Raw genomic sequence first — 19,735 nt, forward strand, 5'->3', positions numbered from 1 at the left:
GCTGTCCCTGCACATGGCAGGGGCGGCACTGGAGGGGCTTTAAGGTCTCTTCCCAGCCAAACCACTCTCTGATTCTGTAACATTCACTGTCCCTGACCCACAGCAACGCCCAGCGCGAGGTTGGAACTTGTAGCAAAGCAACACAATCAATCCACATTTTAAAAGGTTTTATTTATATACATCTGCCCAAGCAGATTTATTCCCGAGCCATTAGCTTTTGCTTCTTCAGCTTCTTCTGGGAGATCTGGGAAGCAAACACACAAAAAAGAACAGTGAAATGAGACTTCCCAAAACATCTCAAAGTTATCTTTTAGAAGTGCTGCGAACTGTTAGGAATTGTTAGTTAGGAATTCACTGTTAATTAGGAATTCCCTCACAAATGATACACTCATCACACCTGCACATTAACAGGAATCCCTACAAGCACTACATTGCTTGCAGGCTCTAAATTCAACTTATTTTCTTGTACACACCCAGGGTTCACACACACAATGCTGTAGCTGCTTTGGGGGAGGAAAGAACCAACCCTCTGTGCAATGAAAAATGGTTCTCAGAGCACTTTAGTGCTTAATACTTATGTTGGAAATTAAAAAAATGGGGTTGCTCAGAAAAAACTGATTTTTTTTCATGGGCATTCCAAAGGTGTCCTAAGATTGTCATCACAGCAACCCCTCTCTGCCAGCCCCTTGGCTGTACTGACAGCATCACAGGAGCAGAGCACACAACACCTGGTACCTTTTTCTTTTGGGCAACTTCCTCCTCTGGCTTGGGCACGATCTGCTCCTTCTCCGTGAGGATCATCTCGATGTGGCACGGGGAGCTCATGTAGGGGTTGATCCTGCCGTGGGCCCGGTACGTGCGCCGGCGCATCTTGGGAGCCTTGTTCACCTGGATGTGCTCGATCACCAGGGAGTCCACATCCAGACCCTGGCACGGAAGGAAAGCTGTGAGCCACTTCCATCTTTAAATAATTAATTTCTGCAGCGAAAATGTGAGGAATCACCCCAGACACTGCTGCTGGTGAATGAAACACCCAGGCCTAGTGATGCCATGGAGCTCAGAGTTTTTCAAGGATTCAGCACTGACACAGCCAGGCTTGGTGGTGCCATGGAGCTCAGGGTTTTCCAAGCATCTGCCAATGGAACTGCTATTCTTGGCAGTGTGGTGGAGACGAGGACTTACCAAAACAAGGATGATTTAAAATGACAAAGTCCAGCCCCCACACATCACAAATAATTTAAAATTGTGCTGATGGCTCCTTGTCTATGGTTAATTCATAGCTATTCAAAGGTGTAACCTATTACTCCAACACTGCCAACAAAGCTACCAGACTAAGCACTGTAAAAAGACAGCAACTGACCCTATCAGTTATTGATTTTACAGATTTCACAGATTTTGAGATATCTGAACAGCCCTTTTGTGTGAAATTTTTTAATTTAGTATTTCCCTGTAAAAAACTACGGCTGCCATTTAACTTGAGGAACACACACAGCCTGATTTAAACAGGGAGCCACACCAAACCCTCCCTACAATTCAGGGTTGTGGATGAAGCAGGTGGGAAAAGGCTCTCCAGGTCAGTGATAGCCAGGCCAGGGATGCTGAGAGAGGGCTTGACACCACTGCTTTGTGCTAACACCCACCTTGAGCTCAGCGTTGCTCTCTGCATTCTTCAGCATGTGCAGCAAGAACTCCGCACTCTTCTTGGGCCAGCGGCCCTGCGTCCAGCCCCACTGCTTGGCCTGGAACGGCAGCAAACAATGGGAGTCTGCTTCTGCACTGGTCCATTCCTGTTACCTTCCACACACCTTCAACTTGCCATTACCACAGAGGGGTTTGGGCTGGAGGGAACTGCAAAGTTCACTCAGTGCCACCCCTGCCATGTGCAGGGACAGTTCCCACCATCCCAGGCTGCTCCAAGCCCCATCCAGCCTGGCCTGGGGCACTGCCAGGGATCCAGGGGCAGCCACAGCTGCTCTGGGCACCCTGGGCCAGGGCCTGCCCACCCTCCCAGCCAGCAATTCCTCATTCCCAATGTGCCAGAATCTGTGCCTGCCCTCTGGCAGTGGGAGCCATTGCCTGGGTGCTGTCCCTGCCTGCCTTGTCCCCAGGGGCTGTGCAGCTCTCCTGGAGCCCCTGGAGGCCCTGGCAGGGGCTCTGAGGTGTCCCTGGAGCTTCTCTGGTGCAGCTGAACAGCCCCAGCTGGGCCAGGCTGGCTCTGTGGCCTCCTCTGCACTGGCTCCAGCAGGTCCCTATCCTTCCTGTGCTGAGGACCCCGTATCTTATGGATATAGATAGATATGAGTATGGATTACAATGGATTATTATCTACTTATTTTGCTGTACAACCAACCCCACAAAATTTAATCCCTTGACTTAATGCTGCGAACTAGATGCAGACAATCCATGGAAATGTATCCTCTGGAATTAACAGCCTTTCCTCCCTCTTGAGCACCCTGGTCTGGCAGAAGATGTCCCTGCCCCTGGCAGGGAACTGGACTGAGATGAGCTCTGTGGACCCTTCCAAGCCAACCACCCACAGTGATTCTGTGTTTTAATGCAAGTTTACCAGCAGCAATGACAGACTACATCCACACTCTGTCCCCATCCCCTTTCTGTGTCAAGCACCCAGAGGCAAAGGGACTGCCAGGCACTCACCTGGGCGCACCTGCCGACGCCGCCGTTGTAGCGCCGGAAGGGGACACACTGCTTCTTCAGGGTGACGTCCTTCAGGTACTTGGTGGCCTTGCGGATGTGCATGCCCTTGATGGCCTGCGCCGTCTCTCGGGTGTTCTGCCAACACAGGGCACAGAGAAAACCTCTCAACAAATCCTCACAGGAGACAGCACCAGCTCAACCACCCCTCTGTCCCCCCTGGATACAATTCTTTCCACTCACTAAAGAATACCCAAGTCTCACAATGAAAAATAATTAACATTTTTTAACTCTGTTACCACTTTTCTAACCCTTGGTATGACTGCCACTACTAAATTTGTGTCTCCAGCACACATTGCTAATTATTTATTTATTTTTAAACTCAGCGGCTAAATCCAGCACGGAAATATATAACTCTTAATAAAAGCACAATTAATGTACTTATACTATTCATAGCTCGTCCTGTTTCGCCACTAGGATAAAAGATCGGCCTTTTAGACAGCATTTACTAATTGTGTAAGCCAGTTTTAAGTATAATCCCACCTGTTCATAATAAAAAAAAATAAAAAAAAGAAAACCCAAGTGAAAACTTGGTATTACACTAAGCAGAAAGTGATCTGCTAAATTCTGGTTTCATGATTAAATAACACTTCTGAGTTGTTCTCTGCACCTAAGCCTTTTCCAGAGGTACTGAGTTCTTAGTGCCAAACAGCACACAACCAAAGAGTGTAGGAGAAATTAGACAAATTTCACACCAAACGCTAGCCCAGTGTCTGATAAATTTACTCCAACTGTTTTGCTGCTGTATTTTGTTATCTGAATTAGACAAGGACAATTTTGGAATCCAAACTCTAATTTTTGTGGATGGAGACCATTACAAGTAGCTGACAGCAGTTCCTTAGTGATTAAGGAGTAAAAGACACTTGATGTGTCTTTTAAAGGACACTTTTAAAGTGTCTTTTAAAAGAGACTTCCTTTAAAAGAGGAATATTGGGAAGAAATTCGTGGCTGTGAGGGCAAGGAGGCCCTGGCACAAGATGCCCACAGAAGCTGTGGCTGCCCTTGGATCCCTGGAAGTTTCCAGGGCCACGCTGGCCGGGAGCTTAGTCCCTAAACACGGCAGAGGGTGAAAAGAGATTATCCTTACAATCCCTTCCAATCCAAGCCAGTCTGGGCTTATTTTAAAAAATAACAAGGAAAACTAACAAAAACTACGTAGAACAGAAAATGAATTTACGATTCCTGCTCATCACGCACCCCTTACCTTGAAATGCACACGCAGGTTAGATCCCCGGGACTTGCATGCTGCAAGAGAGAAAAAAACACCAAGTTTTAGAATCAAAACCTCACTGGCTTCCGGGAAATCCCGCACGAACTCTCCTAAAAGAGCAACTCACATTTCGTGGGGTTCTCCGGATCCAGGGAGTAGCGCACCATCTTGAGAGCTCAGCTGAAAAACACCAATTAAAACATATTAAACTTCTAGCAGGGCCCGGACTACTCCCCTTACCGCTGCAGCTGCTCAGAATTTACGCATTCTTTTCACAGTTACATCCAAAGGTGTCCTAAGAAAGTCATCATCGCAGCCATGGATTTTCTCAGGCCTGCCACTTCCCCGCATCCGCGCCCGCCCTCCCGCGCTCCATCCCGGGAAATACCGCGGGCGCGGGGCATATCGTAGCGATCCCGGTGTCCGGGACGCCTGTGGCAGCGGGGATGGGGCGGGATGGGGGCGGATGGCGGCGGGTGGCGAGGAACCGGGCCGACCATGGCTGCTCACCTCGGGGCGGCAGCCGCAGAGGAAGAGGAAAGGCGGGGCGCGCCGCCAGCGCGCGCGCGTCTCGCGAGATTTCCGGCGGGGACGCCCCCCGGCTAGCGCTCCGCCCCCAAGATGGCGGAGGGTCTCGCTGTGAGGGTGGTGGGTGAGTTGACTCGCTCCCTCGCCGAGTCTGTGAATAAAACTTGCTCTGGGGAAAGACATCGCGGCATTCACGCTGCCGTGGGGTATTCAGCCTCAGCTCATGGTGCAGGTGCTTTTAGCGAGGAGATCAGCGTGCAGCTGGCACAGCACCACCGCCCGCCCAAGGGAGGAGATTGCCCCGCGCCGATCCGCGCTGAGCACCTTGAACGCTGTGAGCGGTGTTGGTCACTGCAATATAAGAAAGATATGAAATTGTTAGCGCCAAAGGGATGGCTACGGAAGCGGTGAAGGGGCTTGAGGGGAAGCCGTATGAACGGCAGCCGAGGGCACCTGGTGTGGAGAGCGGGGACTTTTATCGCAGTTATATCTTTCTCGTGAGGGAAGAGGAAGGTCGGGCATTGATCTCTTCTCTCTGGTGACCACTGACAGGACCCAGGGCACGGCTGGAGCTGTGCCAGGGAGGTTTGGGTGGGATATCAGGGAAAGGCTCTTCCCCAGAGGGTGCTGGCCCTGCCCAGGCTCCCCAGGGATGGGCACAGCCCCGAGGCTGCCAGAGCTCCAGGAGCCTTTGGACAGCGCTGCCAGGGATGCACAGGGTGGGATTGCTGAGGAGCTGGATTCGATGGCCCTTGTGGGTACTTTTCAGCTCAGGATATTCTGTGCTTCACTCAGTCAGGATCATTCAGGTTGGAAAAGATTTCTGAGTTAATCAAGTCCCAGCTGTGCCCACCATGTCACCAGCCCAGATCTCTCAGTGTCACCAGTCCAGGCGTTCCTTGGACACCTCCAGGGATGGGGACTCCAACACCTCTCTGGGCAGCCCCTTCCAAGTCCTTTCCATGAAGAAATTCCTCCTGACGTTCAACCTGAACCTCCCCTGGCATAACCTGAACCCGTTTCCTCTTGTGCTGTCCCTTGTTGTCAGGGAGCAGAACCCGGCCCCCACCTTGAGAGCACAGAATTGTTACATTTGGTGAAGGCCTTTAAAATAACCGGGTCCAACTCTCAGCCCAGCAGCCGCCACCGTGTTCACCATTAGATGGCAGCTCAGGATGGGAATAAAAGCAGCACATTGCTCACAGATCTGTCCCCGAGACCAGAACGAAGAGATTCATTCACATATTTATAAACCTCAACTGGTATTTACTGCACCATTATAAAATAATCACAGAGTGACTCATTAAAATAAAAGATTTTTCTTTCCCATTTAAGGCAGCATTTGCGACTAGAATTGCTTGGGAAGCCGCTCAGTAAAAGCAAAATATTTCTTGAAAGTGGTGCAGCAAAAGTCCAAAAGTCTCATTGAGAAAAAAATGACAGAATGGGAGAAAAAAAGAGACATATTCCTGAGATGGCAGTAATCTGGTGTGCAGGCACTTCCCCAGCATAAGAGTCTGGGTTTAACTCTGAGTTTAGGAATAAGCAGAGGAAGAACTTGCTGACCATCTAAATCCTATGAACAGGAGGCTGGTTTTGGATCCCTTGTTAAGGCTAAAAAGGCCCAAAGCTCTGCAGCTAGGGTTTTACCCAAATGGGAAGAAGAAAATTTTTGAGCTATCACAAATGTTTACCTGGCTAAAAACCGTAAGAGCTCTGGTTGTTACTGCAGCTCTCCATTTACCTGCCTTGAAATGTGCCCTTTCCTTTGGTTTTGGGGAAGCTCTCTGCAAAGTCTCCAAGCAACTTTCAAGCACTAATCTTAAAGCCTGAAACATGCTGGAGTGTGGGCAGATATTTCTTCTCTTTATTGTAGAATCTCAGGATGGTTTGGAAGGAGCCTTAAAGCTCATCCATCCCTCCCCCTGCCATGGGCAGGGGCACCTTCCACTGTCCCAGGCTGCTCCAAGCCCCATCCAGCCTGGCCTGGGTCACTGCCAGGGATCCAGGGGCAGCCACAGTATGTAGCACTAAGTTTTCAGGTATAATAAATTAAAACTGGCTAAACCTGGGATCCTCAAACACTCCCACAGCCTTACCCACCCACACTGTGGGAATCCCCTCTCTGAGCGCTCCTGAACGCAACTCTTCTTCATCCTTTCTGCCCTTCCCTCTGCACCTTCCTCTGTTTTCTGCTGGGTTTTTACGTGGGAAGCACCTTTACACACAGCTACTTCTTGGCAGCAGTGCACAAAAGCCAGGAGATGTTCAAGGAAAGCTGGAGGAGAGGTGTGAAACACAAGTACTTGACACATGATGGGGATTGTCACCTGTGTTCATCAATCAAACCCAAGATAAATACATTTTCTGTTTCCCCAGAGGTGGAACTGTTTTGCTCAGCTTCTAAAGGTTTACAGTGGTGGAAGGTTAGCACAGAATCATGGAATATCCTGAGCTGGGAAGGGTTCACCAGGGTCATGGGATCCAACTGCTGGCCCTACACAGACACTCCAAAAATCCCAGCCTGTGCATCCCTGCGAGCATTGTCCAAATGCCCCTGGGACTCTGGCAGCCTTGGGGCTGTGACCCCTTTCCTGAGATGTTTTCAGCTTTGTTGGGAGCTTGACAAGAGCTCTCATGGGCAGCCTAGCACATTCCTGGTGCTGGGATCAGGGCTGAGGCAGCTGAGCTTGTGCCCCAGTTGGGATTTCACTGCATTTTTCCCCCACTGCACCACTTGTCTGGGATATTTGGGTTATATGAGTTAACTCCAGAGTGGCTTTCAGATACTAAGCAGAAAATTCAGGCAGGGTGAGTCTAAAACTGTATTCTTGAAGACTCCTGCATCGGAAGCAAGTGCCTGCTAATTGTACTGGAACCTCAAATCCACAAATCCACAAGTCCACAGGCTCTGCTGCTGCCATCCCTCTTGCTCCCCTCTCCGTACTGCCCAGCCCCAGTGCCTGTGCTGTGCAGGCCCAGGGGGACCTGGCTGTCCCAGCAGGTATGGACAGCAAACACCCAGCTGTGCCTGGACCCAAGCAGAGCCTCTGCTTTGTGCTCTGGGAGCTCCTGCTGGGAACATCCTCCCGTGAAGGGTGGATCTCAATGGCAGCAGAGGCTTCTGCTCTCCTCTGCTCTGGAGCCAGGCTGGAAGAGCTGGAGGTGTCCACCTGCACAAGAGAAGGCTCCAAGCAAAGCCATCTAAAGGGGCGCCAGGAGAGCTGCCCAGGGACTTGGGAAAAGGGCTGGAGGGACAGCACACAGGGAATGGCTTCCCCCACCCAAAGGGCAGGGATAGATGGGGAGGAATTCTTGGCTGTGAGGTTGGGAGGCCCTGGCACAGTTTCCCAGAGCAGCTGTGGCTGCCCCAACCCTGGGAGTGTCCAAGGCCAGGTTGGATGGGGCTTGGACCAGCCTGGATCAACAAGGACCCCTGTCCTTGTCCATGGCAGGGGTGAAGCTGGATGAGCTTTAAAGTCCCTTCGAACCCAAACCAATCACTGATCCTATGATTCTCTCCTCTGGCTGTGCTCCTTGGGCTGGAATGTGGCTGTATCCCTTATCCTGCTGTGGAAAGGCCCAGCAGGCAGTGGGGAGTATTGAGGTACTGAGTGTTGCATCACATAAGTCCTTTTGTGTCTTTAGCTGTGAGTGAGCAAGAGGCCTTATCAGTGCTACTGGCAGCCAAATGTGACAATTAGCCAATGTCCCTGACAGTCCTCATCCCTCCTGACCAGAGGGACAGGTGAGCTCCGTGACTGGCTGGAGTTACGTTTTCTCTGTCTGGGGTTATGTCTTTGTGGCAGCTCTAAAACCACATGGAGTTCATTTCCAGCCAGGGGACCTTCCTGCTCACCTTCCAGCCTGACACTCAGCTCAAGCACACACCTGGGGCAGTAACTTCTAACAGAGGGGCTGATAGCCCCAGGAGGGGCTGTGCCAAACCCTGCCACACACAGGAACACTGGGGCTGACTGACCAAGCTTAGCTCTGGCTCACCAAAACACACTCTGTATCTGCTCTTCCACAGGAGAGGGCCTGACCTGTTCTTTGCACTGAATGGAAGCCAATTCCTCAAATCTTTTTGTAAGATGTCTTGGCATTTCTGTTAGAGACCCAGCTTTTGGAGTCCAAGGGTTACGTGGGGATATTAAACTGTCATTCATGAAATTGCACACAAATAGTTCCTTGTCCTAATGTTTAAGCAGAAAATCTTGAAGACAAAGACATTTTAAATTGAAACCAGCTTGAATGCTGCAAACACTGAGGATTTTCAACCATCAGACAGCCGGCTGTACTTCTGTGAAATCCTCTCTGCTGACCAGCCTACAGTCTCCTGCCCTCCTTGTCCCACATGCTTGGCTCCTCCAGAGGCACAGCTCACCCCACTGTTTGCCTTTTCCTCCCACAGTCAGCAACACAGCAGCGTTGGACACATGGTAGGCAAGTTCTCCAGCTAAAGGGTTTTCCACAAACATCTTGAAATCAACTGACCCAGTCAATGAGTTACAGGAGCAAGCTCATAGAATCACAGAATCATGGAGTGGTTTGGGTTGCAAGAGACTTCAAAGCCCATCCATTCCCACTCCCTGCCATGGAGGGACACCTCCCACTGTCCCAGGCTGCTCCAAGCCCCATCCAGCCTGGCCTGGGACACTGCCAGGGATCCAGGGGCAGCCACAGCTGCTCTGGGCACCCTGGGCCAGGGCCTGCCCACCCTCCCAGCCAGCAATTCCTTCCCAATATCCCATCTGTCCCTGCCCTCTGGCAGTGAGAAGCCATCCCTGTGTCCTGTCACTCAGTGGAAAAGGGGGAGACACACCTCCAAAAGATGGACTGACCTTCATCATGCATCAGTAATTCTGTCTTGATCACTTGGAGAGCTCAATTATGTTATGCATTCCACCCTGTGACTTTCAAGGAGAGATTCTTCCATAGGGAGTGTCTTACTTAAGGAGGTAAGTTATTTATATGCATATATTTATGAGCATATATCTGTACCTACATATATAACTCATCCTAAGTGCCTCATCTAAAACATGTGAACAAATGAAATGTTTTTGATTCCCCAGGGGTCTTCCTAAAACACAGGCAATTCTTTACACGGAGAGAGTAGCTGCACATCCTGTTTAAATAATTTTTGTCATGTGTATGCCGTACCTAGAGCAGGGGTGAGAAAAGAGCTGAGGAGCTCAGCGTCAGGACAGCTGAATATCTGTGCTTGCCATCACCGCTGCTGTAGCGTGACGCAGTAGCCACAGCACCTTCCCCAGGTGACGCTGGTGGTGACCTCCCTGCCAGGATCATAGTCAAAACAAGGAAAAAACAAAGCACAGCAATCGGTGATGTAGTCTTAATACTAAACTTTTTGGCATGTTGTCCAGAGCTATGGGTTCATCCACCCCCTACACACCCAGCAAGGACGGAATCACTGGTAAAACAAACCTCCTGTGTGATTAAATAACCTTGTAGCTAAAGTTTGTGTTTATTCAGTGCAGTTTTTGAGAGCAAACCCATTTACGCAGGTTGTGGAGGTCTATGACTGCTTGTTCCTCACTTTAATGGCCAGGAATGGACAATCTCCATGATGAGTGAATAAAGGCATCATGTAACTGCCTGATCACAAACACTTTCTAGGATAAGTTAATTTCTGGGTTTATATTTGCCTTAACCTGTCTAGATTATAACCAATAAGCAACTGCTTTAAATGTGCTTTTGATTAATGAAACCTAAGTTATCCCTGGAATCAGGGATATTGACCACAATTTAGTCACAAATTAAACTATGGGGAATTCTGTTAAACAAAAGAGAATGCTTGAACCTTGAAGCAGGTGGGCTAGAGACATATCCTGGGCAACCAGCTCCAGCTGACTCTGCCTTGAGCTGCAGGGGGTTGCTGTGGGAAGCCTCCTCTGGCCCTTTCCACCCTCAGCTTCTCTTGATCTGTGAATCCTGTCACCAATTCTAAAGCTGAGTGTGCTGTGAAACAGAGCCTCAAGCTCCCTTTGTTGCACTGCATCTCCTAAACAAAATGGATCAAAGAATCCTCCTCCCCCTCTGTTATAGTTGTGATTATTAATGTGTCAGTGCTGAGTTGGCAGTTAGACTCAATCACCTAAGAGATATTTTCCACCCTTAAATGATGCCATGATTCTGTAAGTCTGTCAGCTGTTTTTGCAGCTGCTCTGCTCAGGAGCTCCTCTGGATCAGCTGATAAACCCCAACCAAACTCACTTTTCTCTTCTGGGGGCTTCTTCACTCCCCTGCTGGCAGACAAAGCCTGCACCTGGGACAGGAGCATCCTCACAGACAGGACCCAGCTTTGCAGAGTTCTGCTCAGAGCTGGGAGATGAGCTTGCATGATGCCTATCAACCTGTGCCAAAGTTTCAGCCAGCAGACAGCTTTCTGTGCATGGCACAGCAAGAAGCAGCAGCCCTGAACATCTGGACTTGATGTCCATAGCATTCTTTGCAGCATCTTCATTTTTCATCTCAGTGCATGGCTTTTGTGGTCATTCCTTACAATTCTTATCAGAAGAAATTCTTCGCAAGTTTCTGATCCCTCTAGCTCTGATGATTGCAGTGTCTTCCTGTCTACAAGACGCAAACAGCTTGGATCCCAAATGTCACCTCTGAGGTCATCCATCCCTCCCATCTTGCTCCATGGCTGTTTTCCAGTCATCCAGCTACTTCCCTCTTTACTATTGCAACAACTCTGACACAAGCCCCCTCTTTCAAAGCTTTCCCTATCTGTCCAGCTTATTAATCCTCTCTAGCTGCGCTGCCCTCCCCCTCTCCAGCCTCTCCCCTGTGCTCTGCCTGGTCCTTTGCAGCATGGCCAGTCACATGCGGTGCTCGGGCAGGTCATATGATGGGTAGGGACTGCCGGGCTAGGCTGTGGCAGGGGCCCCTAGAGGCAGCACGCCTCCAGCTCCCGTCCAGCCTCGGCCATCGGCAGCCCCGTGACTCACTCAGGTGCTGGACCTGCCTCCTGCACGGCACGGAAGGACAGGCACAAGGAGGTGCACAAGGAGAGTTCCCTTCAGGGAGCTGATTAGTGGGATGGGTCCTGCACCCATATCCCAGACTGGGCACGTGTGCTGCTACTGCTCCCCTGTCCTACCTGCCCAGCAGGCCTCTGCTTAGGGGATGCCACCCTTGCTCTGTAAAGTATATAATAAAATGAAACCCCAGAATGATTTGGGTTGGAAGAGTCCCTCTCATTTCACTCCTCTGCCATGACTTGGGATATATCCCACTAACCCAGGTTGCTCCAGCCTGGCCTTGGACACTGCCAGGGATCCAGGGGCAGCCACAGCTGCTCTGGGCACCCTGGGCCAGGGCCTGCCCACCCTCCCAGCCAGCAATTCCTCATTCCCAATGTGCCAGAATCTGTGCCTGCCCTCTGGCAGTGGGAGCCATTGCCTGGGTGCTGTCCCTGCCTGCCCTGTCCCCAGGGGCTGTGCAGCTCTCCTGGAGCCCCTGGAGGCCCTGGCAGGGGCTCTGAGGTGTCCCTGGAGCTTCTCTGGTGCAGCTGAGCAGCCCCAGCTGTGCCAGGCTGGCTCCAGAGCAGAGGGGCTCCAGCCCTGGCAGCAGCTCCGTGGCCTCCTCTGCACTGGCTGCAGCAGCTCCAGCTCCTTGTGCTGCTGGAGCCGGGGCTGGGGCAGCTCTGCAGGTGGGCTCTCACCTGAGCACAGGGGCACAGGGGCAGCATGCCCCACCTTGACCTGCCTGTCACACTGCTGGTGATGCAGCCCATCATCTGTACAGTGCTGCATCACCAGCAGCCTGACCTGTACAGGGAAGCCATTTGCTTTTCCCCTGCCCTCACTGCAGTCTTTCTGCCTGTCCGGACTGGGAAGTTCTGGGATGAATGTCTGCAGTATCTACATTACAGACAGGTACATAAGTTCAAGGCACTAAGAAATGCCCCAAATTCTTCCTGATTAATTACAGAGCCTTTGACTCTTCCTAATAATCTCCACACACTCAATAAACACAATAAATGAGAGAAGTTAGGCAATTAGGAATAAATGGCCAGAAGATGAAACAGAGCCTGATGAGGACCAGCCTCCCATCATCCCATTGCAATCTCTGAAAAGAGATGTTGTAGGTGTCCTTTTCATGGAGACATTGAGTAATAAGACTGGATTCAGGGATGGGATAACCAATGAGTTGTCAAAGTAAAATGTGCAACCTGGTGAAAACCAAAATGAGTAATACTGTTGGTGTAAGTAAAGCCAACATCTGACAAAGCACTGGACTCCCTGTATTTCCAATGGTGACTTGAGGCTTTCCCCTACCTCTGGCAGATCCCATCTCTACACTCTGCATGGGTTGCAGAAGACAAATAGTTTAAAGGGTAGGGTAAAGGAAGAACAGAGTGCTGGAGAGCAAATGACACTGACCTCGGTGATACACAGCCACATCTTGTGCAGCTTATTCCTGTCCTCAAGCTGTTTGTCACCCTTTTTCTTCACACAAAGGCTACTGCGTAAAGTCTGTGTTTGTGGTTTAAAATACGATTCCTCTTCAGTCTGTGAATCACAGTGAAATACTGCCACAGGGTCTTCTAAACACCAGCTGAATCAGCAATCAGGATCAGAAATAGATGAAGAATTTCTGTAAATTACACAACAACTGCCCAGGAAGAAACAATTATCCAATATTTGTAGCCATAAAGCCTGGGTACAAATTAACAATAATGGTGAGAACTAATATGTGTTTTTACAGGGCTTTGCTAAAGTGAGTAAAGAATTAATTGGTTTTAATAAAAAACTTGTTTACTTTCCAGTGGCCACTGGAAGTGGAGTGGCATGCTCAGAGTTTAATGGGTTTGATGTCCATCCAGATTTACAAATCAGTTTTGAAAGCCTGAGATAGATTTAAAGTGGATTTGGGAGTGCTGCAAATTAATAATAGAATAATAGAATGGGTTTGAGTGTAAGTTAAAGATCCACCTGTTTCCAAAACCCCTGTCATGTGCAGAGACACCTTCCACTAGATGAGGTTGCTCCAAGCCCTTTCCAACCTGCCTCCAGACAACTGGTTTGGGCATTAGTCTGGAGAGTTTTCAGAAAAGAAAGAGATGTCAGCTTACTCATTATTCTGCCAAAATGCCAAATTCCAAGATTTTTTACCTGCTAATTACAGAACTAATCCCAAAGCCATAACTCTGTCCAGTCCAACAGACCCATCTCAGTGGGCAGGAGGGCCACTGCCTGCTCTGCCAGTTCTCAGAGTCTCTGCTGGTGCTGCAGCCCAGCTGAGTGTTGGGTGCACCTCGCTGGTGGTGTTACCACATCCACTCCACACTTGGGCCAAACGTTCCTGCAGATTTGAAGAAAAGGCTTTTGCATAAGGATATGCACTCTAAAGCAATCCCTAAATCAAACAGCTGCCCTACCATCTCCTCTCTGGACTCTCTAGCAGTCCCAGGCTCCTCTTACTTTAGCATTTTTTTCTTTGCTGGATGCAGGAGACTTAAAGCAGAAGCTCTGTTGGGGCCTCACTATCTGCCAGCTGAAGGATCAAGTAAACACAGACTTCTGAGATGTTTCTCCAGTCCCACCAAAACAGAACCTCAGAAAGGAGCAGAAGAATATCCCTCTGGCCACCCACAACACCTCTGCACTGCCAATGGACTTGGCTGCAAGTCCATGTTCAAGCCCAGACATGCTCTGCATTCATCCAGCTTGGATGGAAAATGGTGAATTTTGCTTAAAAGCGTAAGGAGAGAGAAATACACGTCATTCCTCAGCACAGACCTAAAGGCATCCTTGTCTGCAGAGGGGATGGAGCAGGCCCACCACACACCACCGGGCCTTCTGTCTGACACAAAGCAGCCTAGCAGCCCGGATCCGTCTCACGGACCACGAGACATGCTGGGAATGACAAGCTGAATTCCACTTGTCTGCTTGGGCACAGCAAACAGGCGTCAGGACACACAGAGCTCTCTCTGGCCTCCAGCCTGAGCTCCCGTGCAGCCCTGCTGGGGATAAAGGAGGGCAGGATCACTCACAGCAACCCAGGGACTCATGCAAGACAAGGGCAGGGGTGAAAAGAGATAAAAACCATCATAAAAATCATTCCTGTTGCTCATATATACATCCGGGAAAACAGCAGAAGCTTGAAGAAGGAAGAAGAATTTTGTCTGTGGCGAAGGGTGGTCTCCATGGTCCCCCATGGGGAGGGGGCAGCCAGCAGGGATCAAAGCCTCCTAGAAACCTCCCAGTGGATGGCGATGCCTGGAGACAGGTACAAACTGTAACCCTGTGTGACAACGTTCACAAGAATTAGCATTTCTCAGGAATGCAGGGATTTATTCTTCAAGGCCCACCATATCCGCGAGCACTGCAGCCCAAACACTGCACCAACAGAGCATGTGTTTGATAAGAACCCAGGAACAGATGCCAGCGGATTTAATGTGGGACAGGAGGCCCATTGCAGGTTTGCAGACTGCTGGCAGGGTCAGCTGTAAATATTCCCTCACAATCAAAGGCATTCATCTAAGGATTACATGCTGGGGGCTTTGTGGTAAAGTAAATTTGCAACTAACAGGACCATTAATAGTCAGACAGTTTAGTGGGCTCGCTGGCTGCCATTTATTTTCCCCCCAGTCATTTTTACTACATCTAAATACCATGGGGATGTGAGACTTGAATGAGGTGGCTTAAGAAATCAGCTTAGAAGGAGTAGGAGAAGGGGTTACCTCCAACAAAGAGAGCTCAACGGGGATCGAACCGGGATATCAATAGTGGGTAAGGCCACTGAAGCATGTGAGCTGATTTCATAACCTGCTGGAGATTAGCCTCTTCTGTAAGCAAACCAACCTACACAGGGGTATGAAGTATTGGTCCTATACAGTGTGTTCACAGAGGGGATGTATTTGAAAGGCTGAGGAGGGAAGGTGGAACTTTGTGGGGCGAGGAGTAGCTGTGAAACAAAGATACCATGGCCTGTTTTCACCCCAGTTTGACACTCTCAGAGCAAAACCAAACAGAGCAGAAACTGTGCTGCAGAAATAATATGTCCCCCCCACTGCAGCAAGCACTAAGCATAAAATAATTGTGGTGTGATGGGATGATGACAAACCAAGAGTTCCAGGGCTGAGCAGGCACAGGGTGATACAAGGATTAACCTGGGATAATATTTCACTGGAGAGCTGCCTCTCCAGAATACCAGACATCTTGGGGTGCAGTCAGCTCTGCACGCCCATCCTTCCCAGGCCTTTGCCCCAGCTCAGCACCTCAAGGCTGCTGCCATCCGAGCAGCCCTTTCCTCTCTCAGTTTGTTTGCTACCTGTCCTCCTTTGTCATCTCAGAAACAAACTGGGCTGGAGGAGCCGTGTTGGAAACTAGCATCAATTCCACTGGATTATACTGCCTGTGTTTTGTAATTGAAAGTAATAACTGTTTTATAACTAAAAAAAAAAACCCCAAAACAAAAACAAAAACAAAAAAACCAGACAGATCCCTTTCTCTCCCCTCCTCTAATCCTGCAAATCCTACTCGCTCTTTCACTGGAGAAAGGAAGAATCAGGCAGGAAGAATGAAAAGTGGGTAAAACACTCTCAGGTTTCTAAATGCATTCCCTGACATTGAATATCTGACCTAAAGCCATGACATCTCTCTTTAGCTTGTTCAGATGAAAAATTTTTAATAGGAGCATCTTTAACTCTGGTTGGCATGCCATTGTTTTCACTAACCACTTCACAAGCCCAGGAATCACAATTTTTCCCTGACAGGAGTGGCCAAGTGTTCCACTTGTGCCTTCCCAGCAATGTGAGCACAACAGGATGCAACCTTAGCCATGGGAATACTGTACAAATCCCTCTGCAGCCACTCATATCAGCAGTGGTGCTCTGTCCTGGGCCTCTCTCTTTGCTGCATTTCCACTGCAGGCCATCCATGGGAGGATGAGGGATGCAATGTTGGCAACGCTGTTAATGCAAAAGGCTGCTGTGAGTTTTCCTTGTTATCTCCAGCGCCACTCACACCAGAATTACTCTATCTCTACAGGTTTTTAAAAAGGTAGTGTGATGATGAAGGGTTTTCCCTTTTCCTTTAATGCTCAGATCTTTAATGGTATTGTCATTTCTGCAAGGAAAGCAGGTGTCTACATGCTAATTTTAAAGACAGGGGAAGAGAGGCATTAATGACAATTATTTTGCAGAAGTCTTCTGACTTCAGTCTCCTCGAAGTCCTTTCTGTCAGGGATGCTAAACTCCTGCAGAAGACACTGACCATAACCCACATTTGTGATGTTCTTCTTGTATAGAAACAGCATTGAAAGTGTCTTCTTGATGGATGCACAGGTGTGGAAACCTCTCAGATTAAATTCTGCTGCTGTAAAACCTGTCTAGTCCTTCCCTGAGAGCACCAGCAGACTTCAGACCTTTAAATATTTGGGCATACTAATTTACATCCCATACGGATTTTAGCTTTTTGCTACTAAAAGAAGCTTGGTTCCTCTCATGTACCTTCTACCTCCACATTTCATGACTGTGTTCTGAGTCACCATGTCTGGTGCTGCAGGAGAAACCAGACTCAGCCACCCAGCACCCACCTGCAAAGAGCTTGTGACTACAGCTGAGTGGAAACATTTTTCTATTTCCTATGAAAACACTCATGATTTCAAAAACATTCCTCTTCTGCTTTTGGACTGAACTGAGACCTTTAGGAAATCACGTAGGAATGGAGCCAGGGAGAGAGGAAGAGAGCCAGAAAGGCACCTCCAAGAACAGCCACCATCTCCACAGGCATTGCCCCTCACACCAGCTGCTGAGGGAAAGCCTCCAACATCCCTACAAGTGCTGTAACTATGGAGCTTCCTTTTTTGAGGAACTCTTGAGCGTCCTTCCATCTTTTAAAGTGGATTACTATCCTTTCACCCTAGTTTATTATTTATTACTTACTACAACATCCAGAAATTCCATCTGAGAGCCGTGAGGTCCTTTCCAGTGAAAAACTAATCAAAACTAGGAATTTTCCCTTTGAATTATTTGGCTTAACGAACTGCTATTTTCCAAGCAGCTCTGGGTGGGAGCCTCCTTCCCCCCAGGCCACAAGGGTTACAGAGAGGTCAGTGCCGAGCCACACTCAGTGAGTTGATGCGATGCCCATCACAACAGACCCTGAGCATCTCCCCAGATGATCATCACCCTTCAGCCGAAGCAGCCAGGAATTATTTTGATGCACTTTTTTCCTCGCTGTTGCTAAGCTATTCTCACTGCTACTGTCATTCTTGGAAGCCAGAGGCAAAGAGCAGGACTCCCCTCCCAGAGCCTGGAGTTGCACAGACAAAAGCAGGAGCTTTACAATAGAAAGAGAATGAGAAGATCTCGTGGTTAAACCACGATAATGTCGTGGTGGTCAGCAGTCTGGAAGGGGTTTGTTGGCACCAGAAATTTTTTAAATGATGAGGTGTTTGGTGATGAGGCTTGGCTGAATCATTTCCTGCAGGAGTAAGTCCAGTAGTGGACAGCAGCTGAGAAATTTAGGTCCTCTCTGTTTTAGGTCAGTGCTGGCAGGATGCTGCTCCTCGAGAGGGACCACACAGCTGCAGAGGAGAGCTACATCCTCAGGACATTTTGCTCAATCCCACGCTCCCTGAGGACCATGAGCATTATCGCCAGCCTCTGGAGATCTCAGAACGTGTATTCATCCTGCAAAGTGAGAAATGAAGAGGTTCTAGGGGTGATCCCCAAAGAGGAGAGGAGCAGCAGTCCCCATTCACAACCTGTCACATATGAGAGCTATGAGGAAATTAGAATAGAATAGAATAGAATAGAATAGAATAGAATAGAATAGAATAGAATAGAATAGAATAGAATAGAATAGGAGTATTTCAGTTGGAAGTGACCTACAATGACAATCGGCCAATCCATGTGGAGTCAGGAGGTGTCTGAGCTGAGGAAGCCTCACAGAGATGTGGGGTACAAACTCAGTGCCCTGAGAAAGCACTGCCAGAAAGTCAGATTAATTGATTAATTCTCTCCATTTGTGTCTATTGGTAAGGGCTAAAGAAATTTCTGTGCATGATTTTGCATGATATCCTGTTCCTTCCTTCCTTCCTTCCTTCCTTCCTTCCTTCCTTCCTTCCTTCCTTCCTTCCTTCCTTCCTTCCTTCCTTCCTTCCTTCCTTCCTTCCTTCCTTCCTTCCTTCCTTCCTTCCTTCCTTCCTTCCTTCCTTCCTTCCTTCCTTCCTTCCTTCCTTCCTTCCTTCCTTCCTTCCTTCCTTCCTTCCTTCCTTCCTTCCTTCCTTCCTTCCTTCCTTCCTTCCTTCCTTCCTTCCTTCCTTCCTTCCTTCCCTCCCTCCTTCCCTCCCTCCTTCCCTCCCTCCTTCCCTCCTTTCCTCCCTCCATCCATCCATCCATCCATCCATCCATCCATCCATCCATCCATCCATCCATCATGTTTATACCACAAAACAAGACCAAACACACCAATTTCCATGCCAAGCATGCCATTTTCTAATAAAACCTTTAAAGGTTTTGCAGATCCTCTGACGTTTGTCTTTCGTTTTGACCATGAGCATCTACAAATCCTGGGTGCTCCCTTCACCTTAGGTGTGGGACTCCACACTTCTCATCTTTGCCCATCATCGGCCTGCACCTTTTTTCTTCGCCCTGGTGCTTTGTCCTTGCTTTCTTCTGTGAGTTTGGAGAGAAAGGGGAGCCACGGGGCTGAGGAAGGGGATGAAGAAGAGAGCAGGAAAATCAAGTGTCCTCAGAGCATGATCTCTTCTTACAGTGTAGTGGGACAGCAGCAGTATAAAGTGAAATAACTTGTCACGCATCAGCAATTGGTAAATAAACAAGTAATAAACAAGTAGAAATAAATGGTAAATTTTTGAGTTCAAAATTACTCATGATTTCAATAAGTTACTGCAGAAGGTGATGGGCTGCAAGTTGGGCAATGCCCTTCGGGTAACATCTCATGCCCTTTAGGTCCAGAGGGCCCAACAGGGGAAGTTCTGGGGGTTCCCACGGGTGGAGCTGAAAAAGCAGAGACCCCACTGGCACGTGGGAGTTGCAGCATGAGGGGTCAGCAAAGTGAGCCCCCTTCCCAAACACCCCCAGTTCCCCACGCGGGGCTGCATGTCCCCTGTGTCCCTTGGGGTGCCAGCCCTGGGGACTCCCTGTGGCTCCCACCAACCCCTCCAATGTCCCCCGTGTCCCTTGGGGCGCCAGCCCTGGGGACTCCCTGTGAATCCCCCCTCCCGCAATGTCCCCTGTGTCCCTCGGGGCGCCAGCCCTGGGGACCCCCGGGGACCCTCCCA

At 49.3% G+C, this 19,735-nt stretch overlaps 1 protein-coding gene and 2 non-coding genes across 4 annotated transcripts; all 3 read right to left on the reverse strand.

Annotated features, from left to right (window-relative positions):
* Positions 1-150: 150 nt before the first annotated feature.
* On the reverse strand, positions 151-19,706 carry RPL17 (ribosomal protein L17). 2 transcript variants are annotated; one of them, XM_058043368.1, is made up of 7 exons: positions 19,696-19,706; positions 4,050-4,102; positions 3,917-3,957; positions 2,656-2,790; positions 1,641-1,739; positions 736-927; positions 151-244 (listed from the first exon to the last, which is right to left on the reverse strand). In XM_058043368.1, the coding sequence occupies exons 2-7, from the start codon at positions 4,087-4,089 to the stop codon at positions 197-199; spliced, it is 555 nt and encodes a 184-aa protein (XP_057899351.1). In that variant the 5' UTR covers positions 4,090-4,102; positions 19,696-19,706; the 3' UTR covers positions 151-196. The 2 variants fall into 2 exon arrangements, with proteins under 2 accessions (XP_057899351.1, XP_057899350.1); XM_058043367.1 differs by lacking the exon at positions 19,696-19,706 and adding an exon at positions 4,433-4,471.
* LOC131096300 (small nucleolar RNA SNORD58) lies at positions 600-668 on the reverse strand. Its single transcript, XR_009115975.1, has one exon. It is a non-coding gene; the product is annotated as a small nucleolar RNA SNORD58 (small nucleolar RNA).
* LOC131096304 (small nucleolar RNA SNORD58) lies at positions 4,170-4,238 on the reverse strand. Its single transcript, XR_009115979.1, has one exon. It is a non-coding gene; the product is annotated as a small nucleolar RNA SNORD58 (small nucleolar RNA).
* Positions 19,707-19,735: the final 29 nt, after the last annotated feature.

The sequence above is a fragment of the Melospiza georgiana genome, chromosome Z (assembly GCF_028018845.1).
Source record: "Melospiza georgiana isolate bMelGeo1 chromosome Z, bMelGeo1.pri, whole genome shotgun sequence".
Taxonomy (NCBI): domain Eukaryota; kingdom Metazoa; phylum Chordata; class Aves; order Passeriformes; family Passerellidae; genus Melospiza; species Melospiza georgiana.

What these genes read in the sequence shown, in the direction of transcription:
- RPL17 (XM_058043368.1), bottom strand. Translation starts at nt 4,089, where the DNA reads ATGGTGCGCTACTCCCTGGATCCGGAGAACCCCACGAAAT. An exon ending in TCCGGAGAACCCCACGAAAT is followed by an intron (nt 3,958 to 4,049) that starts GTGAGTTGCTCT and finishes TCTCTCTTGCAG; the next exon opens with CATGCAAGTCCCGGGGATCT. An exon ending in ACCTGCGTGTGCATTTCAAG is followed by an intron (nt 2,791 to 3,916) that starts GTAAGGGGTGCG and finishes CTGTGTTGGCAG; the next exon opens with AACACCCGAGAGACGGCGCA.